The 13421-nt window shown below is 34.4% G+C and overlaps 1 protein-coding gene across 5 annotated transcripts in view; it reads right to left on the bottom strand.

Annotated features, from left to right (window-relative positions):
* PARG (poly(ADP-ribose) glycohydrolase) overlaps positions 1–13421 on the bottom strand; it is a 117413-nt gene that overhangs the window by 40480 nt on the left and 63512 nt on the right. For all 5 annotated transcript variants that reach the window (XM_077878581.1, XM_077878579.1, XM_077878578.1 and 2 more), the window contains 3 exons: positions 11143–11203; positions 7012–7087; positions 945–1092 (listed from right to left, as the gene is read on the bottom strand). In XM_077878581.1, the coding sequence (XP_077734707.1) occupies positions 945–1092; positions 7012–7087; positions 11143–11203 (285 nt within the window). The remainder of the gene's footprint in view (positions 1–944; positions 1093–7011; positions 7088–11142; positions 11204–13421) is intronic.

The raw sequence follows: 13421 nt of genomic DNA, 5'->3' as shown, positions 1-13421 counted from the left end.
TAAAAGGCTTAACTTTCCTATGGTGGCTGATTAAGAATTTCTTAAGAGCTATGTGTTAATTACTAGTTTTTGGTAGCTCATTCACAAAAAATACAGTGACAGAGTATTATCTCAAGCGACAAAAAAACTTAAATAAACAATTAAACCTCAAAAATAGACCTAAAATATAAATTTGACTATATTTCCCTCTCTCTTCATCCCATATTAATTTAAATCAAGAAAAGCCACTCAGATCATCATACTATTTCTCTTAGGATTAGAAATTAGGGTAAACATAAAGTTACTGATTTACTTCTCTTCTATAAAAGCTCTCTGTTATACTGATGGACTACTGTAACTGTGCTTTTTTACTTATATAGGTCTTCATATTGAAGTATAATGAAGCACTATGGAAACATGATAGAAGAATAATAATAGAATACATGCTCAAAGACATATCATTATCCTCTTCTTATAGGCATTATGTCATAAAATTTCAAACTGGGAGGTAAATAAATAGTTTTAACCCTTGTTCCTCAGATAAAGAAGCCAAGAAAGAAAAGGTGGGAATAAAATGTCTTACTCAAGATTAGAAAATAGAACTGTAACAATTTGAAAAAAACAAGAATAAATTAATCACTAAAAATACCAGGACTATGGGCAGCCCAGGTGGCTCAGTGGTTTAGCGCCACCTTCAGCCCAGGGCGTGACCCTGGAGACCGGAGATCAAGTCCCACATCCGGCTCCGTGCATGGAGCCTGCTTCTCCCTCTGCCTGTGACTCTGCCTTTCTCTGTCTCTGTGTCTCTCATGAATAAATGAAATCTTTAAAAAAAAAAAAAAAAAAAACAAAACCAGGACTAATGCCCATGGTGGAAAATAGCTATATCTGGGTAGCCTGTAGTCTTCATGATAGATACTCATAGATAGGAAAACTACTCTATCATACAGACTTCCAAAACTAACCTGTAATGATAAGACATTCATTGTGATCCAGCACCTCAGTGAAGAGCCGTGAAACAATTAACTCAGGGTTGATTAAAAAGCGGATTTCTTCTTGCACAAGTCCTGCACCGGTTACACCACCTCCAACAAAACGGTTTGCAAAATCCACCTGTTTGGGTTAAAATATGGCATGTCAAATGATGATCTAATACCCACATATGTGATAAAGAAGTGCTCTCCCTCTTCCTTTCATTTTCCATATAAATCAATCCCCAAATTAGTAATCTTCCCAGGAAGAAAAGATTGTGGTTGACTGCACTCTTTCCATCTCACTGTAATTAACAAACTTGTAGTTTACAAACCTTGTATGTACTGCAAGGACCACAAATCAAAGGAAACTTTATTTGGAAAGGTTTCAAGATCATTTCTACACCATTCACTATTCAATTTCCATTTATGGATTTCTTATGATTTTAATATAATCTTATCTTTCGTATAGAATATAGCAACCAAACACTTATCCTAAAAGAACTGAAAAACTTAGTAACTGCTCTTTTTTGGGTAATCTTTTTCTTCTGTGAAAGACTACAGAGATGGAAATTTCACCCTAAATTCAGTTGCAAATCCCAAACTGTGTAAACATTATAGACTATTTTTTAAATATATCTAAAGAAAAAAATGAAAACAGAAAACCTTTTTGAACAACAAAGATTCATAATTTGGCTATTGCTGATAATGCTGCTATATAAACATCAGAGGACATGTTTATGGAAAGAGCTCAAATGTCCATCAACTGATAAATGGATAAAGAAGAGTGGGGTGTGTATGTGTGTGTATATAAACAAACTGGAACACTACCCAGCCATAAAAAAAGAATGAAATCTTGCCATTTGCAACAATGTAGATGGAACTAGACAGTATTATGCTAAGCAAAATAAGTCAGAAAAAGACCCATACCGTATGATTTCACTCATGTGGAATTTAAGAAACAAAACAATCATAGGGGGTAAAAAGAAAGCAGTAAACCAAGAAACAGACTCTTAACTATAGAGAACAAACTGATGACTACCAGAGGGGAGGTGGTGGTGGTGGTGGTGGGGTGGGAATAGGTTACATAGGTGATGCGGATTAAGGAGTGCACTTGTTAAAAAAAAAAAAGAAAAAAAAAGGAGTGCACTTGTGATGAGCATCGGGTGTTGTACTTAAGGGTTGAAACACTAAATTGTACACTTAAAAGTAACATTCCACTGTATGTTAACTGGAATTTTAATAAAAACTTAAAGATTCAACTAATATTTCAAATTTAGTTAAAATTATGCATAAGCTTTCTGAGGAGTACTATATTATAATGGGATCCTCAAATTCCTATTAATGAAGATGAATCACACAATCCTCAAGAAAAAGCAAACTCAGCATCATTTGTCTTAAACCTACTAACCACTCCAATGTGTTCAACACTATGCTAAGCTCTATGGAACAATATGTAAGAAATAGATTCCAGCTTTGCCATAGATTTTTGTATTCAAGGAGTTAGATTACACACATGCACAACACCTTGTATACATACATAGCCATATATACATAAAAAGAATTTAGCAAGTAATGTAAGAGAGGCTTATATACTGTATATAAAGAAATACTCTTGTGTCTCTCCTTTACTCTTACACTACCACACTCATAATACTTCTACACCAGACATGTGGGTTTCCACATATCAAGCAATTCTGAAACACCAGGTGGGTGTCCTATATATAATTCAATTCAGTTCTGACACTATCTACCGGGAATTCGCATCAGATCCCACAGGCTAAGGATTCAGTCCCACAAGACTGTCCCACTTCAGTCAGCAACTGCAAGTCCCAAATTGTCAACTATACTTCTAGTTGACCAGCTATAAGTTGAAATTCCTATGACCTGCTCCTGTGGCTTGATAGAACAGCTCACAAAACTCAGGGTAACACTTAAGTTTACTGATTTCTTAAAAAGGATATAATAAAGGATATAGATGAACAAACAAATGAAGTGATATATAGGGCATGGTAAGTAGGAAGAGGTATAGAGCTTCCACACCTTTCTGGACAAGGCACTTTCTTAACACTTCCACATGCTCACCAACCTGGAAGCTCTCTGAATCCTGCACTTTTGAGGTTTTGTAGAAGCTTCATCACTTAAGGATGATCAATCATTAACACAGTTTTCAGTCCCTCTCCCTTTCTCAGAAGTTGGGGATTATGGTAGAAAGTTCCAAACCTCTAATCATGGCTCAATCCTTTTGGTGATCAGTCCCCATCCTGAAGCTATGCAGGAACTCCACCAAGAGTCATCTCATCAGAATAAAACATTCCTGTAACCTAGGAAATTCCAAGGAATTTAGGAGCTCTGTTTCAGGAATCAGGGTCAAAGACCAAATATTAAAACAAAAGATGCTCCCAGTACACCTATCAGTTAGGATATTACAAGGGTTTTAGGACCTCTGTGCAAAGAACCAGGGGCAGAGACTAATATATATTTTTTTCTATTATTTTACATATACTTTCAGACTATTGTCAAATACAAGATTCCTTAAAACTTGTGTTCTCTAAAGCAATTATGATACTAAATGGTAATTTGAGGCATATTTTACAGAAGAGTAAAACAAGAATACGAATCTTTTGATATAGTCTTCTTTCATTAGAGAAGAACTTCAAAAACACTGAATATATGACTGGACAAGTTCTTGAAATGAGTTATCACAGAGAATCATATATATTTTATACTCTGGCATACTAAATCACATTTAAAAAAAGAGTAACTCGGGCAGCCCGAGTGGCTTAGCGGTTTAGCGCCGCCTTCAGCCCAGGGCCTGATCCTGGAGACCCGGGATCAAGTTCCACATCAGGCTTCCTGCATGGAGCCTGCTTCTCCCTCTGCCTGTGTCTCTGCCTCTTTCTCTCTCTCTGTGTCTCTCATGAATAGATAAATAAAATCTTTAAAAAAAAAAAAATAAATAAATAAATAAAAATTAAAAAAAGAGTAACTCTTTAGTAGATATAGAAAAATAATTTTAGGGATGCCTGGGGGTAGTTCAGCAGTTGAGCATCTGCCTTTGGCTCAGGGGCATGATCCCGGTCTGGGGATTGAGTCCCATATCGGGCTCCCTGTGAGGAGCCTGTTTCTCTGTCTGTGTCTCTGCCTCTCTTTCTGTGTCTCTCATGAATAAACAAGTAAAATCTTAAAAAAAAAGAAAAAAAGAAAAAGAATTTTGGCTAACCTAGTCCATTGATTAGAATTAGTTGCTTACAATATATAAGTTCATTATGCACTGGGTGATTCATGGCTTAAAATGTTCAACAAAGATCAACTGAATATTGTGCTGAGAACCATGTGATACAAAGATGAATATGAAGTGAGCCTTGACTTCACAGCATCTGTAATCTTGAGATCCCAGCACATAAGCAGAATAAGATGATTATTAAATAACCCACTAGAATGTATTAGATCATTCCCAAATAATACAATTAACTAAAACTGGAGCAACGGGACATGGCATTCATTTAAGATTTTGCTGACATTCAGGCAGAGGAAATAACTGCACAAGGACATGGCAAAAAAAAACAACAACTGTGCAGAGCTATATGAAAGACAGTGGTAGGTAGATACCTCATGCCTGTCTGCAATGTAGAGTATGTAAAGGATTATAGTTGCTGATGAGGTATTCTGGGGTCAAGGAAAGTTTTACTTAATTTTGAAGGTTCTTGGAATTCTAAAAAGAAAAGTTACAACTAGACCTGTGTTTTAGAACGATAATTTAGGCTAGAGTTGAAAGAATGAGTTGGAGAGGAGTAAAATTGAAAGCACAGAGTCTGGTTAGGTGACTATTGTATAGTTCAGAGAAGAACTACTAGGGCCTCAAACAGGTCAGTGGGGGAAAAAGTGAAGGAATGAGAGACCTAGCAAAAAATCAAAATGGACAGCACTTGAAAATCAAAAGATTAGCTAAGCATAACAGTATTGTGAACACAAATGAGAAACAAACAAGGTTTAAGATCAATGAAACTTAATTTTTACTGGAACATGGTACACAACTAAAATAAAAAGGTAAGTTCTATCCAACTTAGGTACAACTTGGTAATGATAAATGAAATATATTCAATGTGCATACTATTATTCATTCTTTGAATAAAAGGCCAAAATTTATTATTTGAAAGGTATGCATAGAAATAAATACATTATACTAAACTCAATACGCCTCTGGAGGCGGGGGTCTTTTAGAAAAAACTGTCTACTACTTTAAAAAGTTCTTAATAAAAGGCTCTCTATTACAGGTAAGAAACCTGTTCTAGCACATGAAAACAAGCATATGAGGGCTTCTATATTTTTAGCCATTTTCAACTTACTTTACTTTAAAGCTACTTGTTCAGATTGCTCAGTTTCTGAATTATAACTTTACGAAAAGGAGAAATGGTAACAATCCTTAGAGAGGTTTTGTTGTTGCCATTCAGCATAATGTAATTTATATGCTACACAAGGAGCTTTGTAATACTGCAATATAATATTCCCCGATCTCCTGGGGATACGTGGCATGGATAGGGAGAATAATTAATAGAAGCCTTTATGGTATTCTTTTAATCTATTGAGGTTTCACATTTCGTCTATAATATATTCCAGAAAAGTGGGAAGAATCTCAATCTTGAATGTTGCTAAATAATTACTTGCTGATTGTATTGTGATGAAAGGTCAGCATTCCTGTGGTGCTAACTAGCAGTAGCTTTGTTTATTTCACGTGTATTAAGACTCCCTCAGTTAATCTAAGACTTTAATGTAGAAAAGAACGTCATCAAGATAGAAATGTGGGGAAAAAAGTAACATTCATTTAGAACAGATTTTAAGCATATTTCAAAATTACTGTTTATTTAAGAAAAAGTAATGATTAAATACAAATTTTAAAAAATTTAAGAAAAAAAAAATTTAAGTACCACATGTTAATCCAGTATCTAAATGTTTATAATCTCAAAAAATTAGTGAGAGAGAATGATTTAAAACAAAACATGGTTTGCCCCTTTGAAGATTTTAAATATGTCTTTTAAGAGGCCATTTTAAAAAGAATCTGTTTCATTAAGCACTGAGAGCATAAATATATAATAACTAGCCAAACGCAAGTCAGTCTAGTTATTTTACAGTATACATAGTTATTCAAACAGTTAGTCCAATCTCAGGAAACTGATTTAGCTTCTGACCCAATATAAGCATCAAATAAGGATCTAAGAAGAAAAATCAGCAATTTCCAGTATAAGTGAAATGATGTACAACATCTTTCAAAGAAAACTGAGATTACAATGCTCTTATAAACTGGATAAGAACACAAATCACTACATTTTGTCTCTGATTAGTGATTTTTCAAAGAAATCAGTATAAAGAAAAAGAAAAGCATGTATTCAGGTTAAGTGCCACAACAATTTAGCTAGATACATAGGGTGTTTTATTTGTTAACTCCTTTTTCCAAAAATATATATATTTAAAATAAAGGTAGTAACACAGATTAATAACAAAGATCAAGACATGGACAAAATTACCTGCTCTGAAACAGGTAAAGGACACCAAGCAGAGTTGGCTCATGTGCCTAAAGCTGTTATATATGGGAGAGAGGACTTTCTTATCAATCTTTTAGACATCTGCCTCCTAAGACCTATACAAGGTTGGTGGCAGAAAAACATTTCAAGCTGGTCATCATTTGGAGCAGAGAAAGAGCCTTTAAAGAAAAAGAACAAAACTGCTTGGTGATAGCTGTCAAGACCATACCCAGGGAACTTCCTCCACTGTCAATCTACAATCAATGTCTGAACTAAGAAACCTGATGTTGCCCAGATCTTAAAATTTTCCGTCAAAGGCTTTTTAAAGAGGCGCACGTTAAGAAACAGCATACACTGGCAAATAACAGTATTACCAAGACTGTCAAAATGATCTGTTTGGCGTTTTTCTCCATTCTGCTATCATGCTTCTTTGCATTAAATCAGTTTAGGAGAGAAATAAACAGGTTTTCAAACTTCCTTTGCTGTCAGAAGCTTGACAAGAGTAAGTCCCAAACAGCACTCTGTTGTGATTCACCTACCTGTAGCATGCCTTGACCATTTCCTTCTATGGTACCTTCATAAGTGACATGCAATCGAGTCAGGGGTTTTTCACATCTACAATTTAAAAGATAATCCTTTACTTTTAATGAACTTCACTAAGGAAAAATGTGGAAAATATACATAACTACAGAAGAAATATTAAAACCATTACGAATCTTAAAAGCCAGAAACATATGCCTGGTTAACGTTTTTGATATAGATTCTCCCAAACTTTTTCTTATTCAAATACTAAACATACATATTTAAATTAAAATGAGATAACATGCTGTTTTGAAATCCATATTTTTTTCTACAAAATATTTCTCTTCAAGAGTTGAAAAAGTCGGGCAGCCCCGGTGGCGCAGCGGTTTAGCGCCGCCTGCAGCCCAGGGTGTGATCTAGAGACCCTGGATCGAGTCCCATGTCAGGCTCTCTGCATGGAGCCTGCTTCTCCCTCTGCCTGTGTCTCTGCCTCTCTCTTTCTTTCTCTCTCTCTCTCTCTCTCTGCATCTCTATGAATAAATAAAATCTTTTTAAAAAAAAGTTGAAAAAGTCTCAAAATATAAAAACAAAATTAAGATCTATGCAATTTTATTGTTATCCTACAGTTGGCAACCTGAAGAAAAATAAAAAAAAACTTTGGCAATAAATCATATATGATATTGAGATGGGGTCTATTTTCAGTAGTTTGATAAAAATGAGTGTATGAGTGTATGTGGTGGTAATATCTTGATGAAAATACAGGCCACAGAAATCTGATCTATGGTACTTTTATGTTAATAAAACTGATGAATTAATCTAGTACCTGTTAAGTCACAATTATTTTCTTTCGCTTTCATATACCATGGTCACTAACGTGCTACCGCAAAATGTGGCACCATGGGATATCAAATACCTTAAGATTAATTAAGTTTGAGAAAACGGCAGAAGCAGCAGGGTCACTATGACCTCCTCCCCTCCGCACAGTTCTTCCCTACATGTAATAAGACCCTCATGTGCAAGGTGTCCACTCTGTATTTGGAGGAAAGGAATATTCCTATCTCTGAAGAAGGAAGGATGCCAAGAATTCTAACAAACAGGCCTTGCTAAGTTTTTCCCCGATAACTACAATTACCTCATACTTCTTAATCTGTCATATTCCACAAAGATGTCCACTCTTCACTGAATCTGACATAAAAGTATGTGGGTCTATTTCTTTGGGCCTTCATTTCCTTAAGAAGGCTCCTGTGACATGTAAAATTTACATCAAATAAATCTGTGTGCTGGGATGCCTGGGCGGCTCAGTGGTTAAGTGCATCTGCCTTCGGCTCAGGGTGTAATCCTGGAGTCCCAGGATTGAATCTCACATCGGCCTTCCTGCATGGAGCCAGCTTCTCCCTCTGCCTATGTCTATGCCTCTCTCTTTCTGTGTCTCTCATGAATAAATAAATAAAATCTTAAAAAAATAATAAGTTTGTGTTTGTCTCCTGTTAATCAGTCTTTGTCCTTTTAATTTTCAGATCCTGACTGGTTTGAGAAAAAAGTTTTTCCTCCCTTACAGTGTTTACCTGGCTTTCATTATATTTAAAAACCAATTCCATTTTATTAACAGTATTTGGTGAGGGCATTTTTCAGTAATAGATTTTTCCCGATTACTTATTTAATAAAAAATATAAATTATAATAAAATATAACAGATGAGATCCAAATACCTAACTTATATAAGGGTTGCATTCATTTTTGGGGAGGGAATTATATATTTTTTAAAACAATTATATATACATATATATATATATATATATACACATTTTTAAAGATTTTATTTATTCATTTGAAAGAGAGAGTGTGCACACAGAGTGAGAGAGGGAGAAGCAGATCCCCTGCTGAGCAGAGCCTGATACAGGGCTAGATCCCAGCACATTTGAGATCATGACCTGAGGCTAAGGCAGATACTTAGCTGACTGAGCCACCCAGGTGACCCAATTATATATTTTTTAAAACAATTTAACTGGGGAAGCGCTATTTACCTTATTGGGATTTACTTTCTTCCTAATTTCAGTAAGTCCAAATACCTTTCTGGAGAAACTCCTGTCCAATAGACTGACAGCCTTAAACAGAAGGCAATTCAGTATATGTTCTAAGAGCTTCATTTGCATTAACTCATGTAACCCTCACAACAACCCTATTACTACTATCTCTTTTTAACAGATGGGAAAACAATGCACAGAAAACATTTAAGTAACCTGCCCAAGCAATAAAGCATCAAGAATTTGAAGTTAAAGACTTAACATGCTTTACCTTTAGAAAAATTACTTTCAAAATCTCTTATAGAAAGTTATGACACAAGTTGGATTTTTTTTAACTTCTTTTTGTTTGTTTGTTTTTTGATCCTACTTTCCTAGCCATTTTATGCTAAGGGAGACCACCCATGAGGACACTACTGAAAAGATAAAGAAGCATGATCCAGAAATCTCTAGTTTGTCATTCAGGACTTCAAAACAGAAATCTCATCTGTTCTTCAACTATTCTTCCTAACTAAAGCTGTCAACATACAGTATAATACTCAATAAAATTATGAAATTGCTAGACAGCTTTCTTAAAGTATCCTCCACCTTCTTGATAGGTCTCCCCTTTTGGCTCCAGCAAATCTTTCATACCAGTCATAATCAAAGACACAGACGATAATGAATCTCTGTGATTAACTAAGCCTAGCTAAGATATTTGCTGATAATCACTGGGTTAACTGTAACATGGCAGAAACTTGGAAATCAGAAAAACCTCTAACTTCCTGGCACCCATTTAGCCCCATACTCTTGGGAACACCAACAATTTTCATCTCTTCTTTATCCTCCCTCTTTAAGTGAATGCATGTTCTGGTTCTGTGGGTCTGAGAAATTGATTAATTACATTCTCCAACTTATGAAGCACTAAAACAGAACAGAACAGAAGTCAATAAAATAAAACAAGTTAGAAAAGTTACCAAGTTAAATTGTGCCTATCAAAGTTAAGGGGAATATCTTGATCTTCTACATTGAGGTGAAATGGTGCATTTCCCATTACTGAAGCTGTCTGTCACCTATCACAGGTATTATAGAGTTGATTGATATTTTTAGGATACAGTTAGAGCAGATGATTTCCTGGGGTCCCTTTCATCTCTAATATGCCAAGAGTCCAAACTGCTATACATGTTCCCTTCCTTTCTACTCAATTTTGTTTTTGTTTTTATATTCCAGTTGTTTAATCTTTTACCTACTTCCTTCTACTGATAATCATCTCAGCCATGCAGTTAGCCTCCTAAAGTAAGTTTTTCTTTCTCCTCGCGAACATCTTTGATGGATAAAAAAACACCACAGGAAAGCCACCTAAGTAGATGTGCTTCCTCAAGTTAACTCCCGTAAATAAAAATTAAGAGAAAGTAAAAATAAGACTTAACATGAATGCATACACAAATATGCACAGTACATTTGATCATGTTCTCATATGCGATGAAAAAGTTGATCTATTCTTAAGTGCTTTGGGGATCTGCTCTGGATTAGGAAATGTATTAACTAGTTCAGGGCATGAAGGAATTTACAAATCTGCATGAACTCAGATTGGTTACTATTCTTCTCAGTTATTTGCAGATAAATAATAAGGAAAAAACCTCAGTAAATTAGCAACTTCCACGAAATCTGCCAATAGTACACATGAACAGTCAAACTTCAAAATTCTGGTCACTCAGACAAATTCTAGAAAATTACTATTAACACTTTAGATTAACAAAAAAAATTTTCCTCCATCTTGTCCTCCAGAATGAAAAGCCATAAAATACAAACATGCTAACCAAGAGGAGTATAAGGATGAATATTAAATATTGGTGTTCCAGTTAATAGTAGTGTCTTCACACAAAACTCCTTAATTCTAAACAGGACTTTGTTTCAGAAGAAAAAAACTAAGGCAAAGAGTAGAAGTCAAAGGCTTGCAGACTTTGAATCATACAGCATGACCTTTCCAACAATGAGAGCTCAAAATGAGAGCTATCAATGGATCATTTATAGGAAATTCCCTAGCAATTAAGAGTCTGGGAAACCATCTTTCCAGGAGTTGCAAAATAGAATCCTAGTACAGTAAAAGAGCCCTTCTAAGATTCCCAATTATTTTTATTACTATTACCTTTCCCACTCTGGAAAATCTTCAAGACTCTGTCTTGTAAATGTCACCAAGCCAGTAGGTTCTACAAAAGCAATAAAAGAAAAAGAAACCCAAAGGAAGTTTTGATTTTGGAAAGATTATATACATTTGGTAAAATAATAGATCTAACAATGGTTATAAAACTAATTGGAAAATATCAAGTTTAGTATTGGAATACAACAGAAAACCGATTTAAAACAGTATTATCCTTACAGTAGGAACTCCTTTTTTATAAAATAGTAAGCCCTCACTAAAACAAAACTATACAAACAACAGCACAATGGTACTTATTGGTTAAGTTTTCTAAACTGAATACATTTGTAAAAACTCAACCAAAAAAAGGGGTGCATTAATGAGTGTAGCTTATACAATAAAGACAAATTTGAATTTGAATTTTAATGTTTACTCCTTCTCTGAGAAAGGCCTTAAACTTACATCTAAAGACTGGTGAATATATACACATTTATATGTTTTATAATAAAATAAAATGTCTGTCATTAAAAAAGAAAATTGTTGACAGGCCCTTTGGAGTCGACAAAGCTAAATCCAGGGCTTAGATGATATGCAATTGTTCTACTTACAAGTCATCTTAGCTGGAAGGAAGAATCACTGTGCTCTAAGAGGTTAGAAAAGAAAGATGACATAGTTTTTAAGGAGGAGTAGATATAAGGGGATCAAAATGCAGTATGTTTTAGAGGAATGTGATCCTTTTTTGTTAGATTTACTTTTTTTTTTTCTAATTAGGGGCAAAAGCAACAAATAAATCAGCAGGCCAAAAGTAATTTGATTCAAATCAAAGAACAAACTAAAAAGGCCAGGCCACTTCTGTTTAAAAAAAAAAAAAAAGAAAGAAAGAAAGAAAGCAAAAAGCTCTTAAGCAAAGAGATATGTCAGAAACTATTAGTGATAATGCTGGTAGAGTCCCATTGAAAGCCTGACAATCATTTCATTTTTCTGGATGATTCCACATTTCTCCGCTCTCAGTCACAAGTAGTAACAACTCAAAAAATAGTATGGAAGAATTACAGTAGAACATTAATGGATGGATTTTGTTAATATGGGTTATAAAATATTCTTAAGATTTCCTTAAGAAATTTCTCTAAGGCAAAAGGATAACATATATAAAACTCACAAGAGATTAAACAATTCAAACACCAGAGAAGCAATTCTATTAATAAGAAACTAATGTCAGTATCATCATTCAGCAAATTAACAGATTAGTAGGAATATTAAATGTCTTTCATATATACTAGGAGATCCCAAAAGAAATTCATAAGTGAATATCACTAGCAAAGCTAGAAAAAAGACAGAACATGGCTCTTTAGATATAATTAAAACAAAAAGAACTTGAGGGCATTCTTATTGCCTTTCTTCCATAAAAAGGTAACTTTTATACTAGAATAGATTATTTTATTTTGGTTAATCAAATATTTCCCTTAATAAAATCACAGTATGTGCTGCATATGAATTATCAATTTTTAAATACTCCATCTATAAGTATTTTATCTAAAACTATACTAAAAATAATTCAAAAAGCCCTTAAAAATCAACCTCAAGATCCTCATTAAAAATACAAAATAAAGACATTTGACAACATCGAAAAGTTGGTCTTGATGGAATTACATTTTATCATTTTATCAATTCTAAAAGGCACATTTTTTTTTCATGTGGTAATAAGCCTCTGAAACTGGAATACATCTTTCATAATGGAAGGTATCTAGCTATTGCCACTAGTCTAAATTAACGTTGAATTTTTCCAGAGATGTGCATCTGCTTCTGCAGTCATCTGGGAGCACCACCAACCTGAGATCATTGTGAATTAAATCCACTGTTGCAGGCTTTTGTGGATCACACTGGTAATAGGACTTTAGACTCCAAACTTGAGGCTAGTGGTTCAAATTCTCAGAGGAGATTTTTTGTATCTTCTCTAGCCAGTGCCAAGATTGACACTTGCAGTTTCTTTTTTGTCCCTTTTTTGCAGAGCCAGGTTAATTTCTCATCTGTCCTTAGACTGAAGGTACAGACCTCTGGTATATCAGCTATGTAAAAGAGGTCTCCTAAAATCCTTCAACCTGAGTGTTTTTTCCTTCTTTGCAGTATATAACATAATGACACTTTTTACACTCTACAATGTCCTGGATTTGATGTAATATGGTTTAAATAGGTTTCTGTAGTTTCTATTAAGTAGACTTTAGACTTTCTATATAAATTCATCATTAGCTTGTTAATGTCTTTTATTCCACTATTTCCTCTTTAAGCCT

Source organism: Canis aureus, chromosome 29, assembly GCF_053574225.1.
Source record: "Canis aureus isolate CA01 chromosome 29, VMU_Caureus_v.1.0, whole genome shotgun sequence".
NCBI lineage: Eukaryota > Metazoa > Chordata > Mammalia > Carnivora > Canidae > Canis > Canis aureus.
Note: the sequence above shows the minus strand (reverse complement) of the source record. Positions and strands in the feature narration are given on the sequence as shown.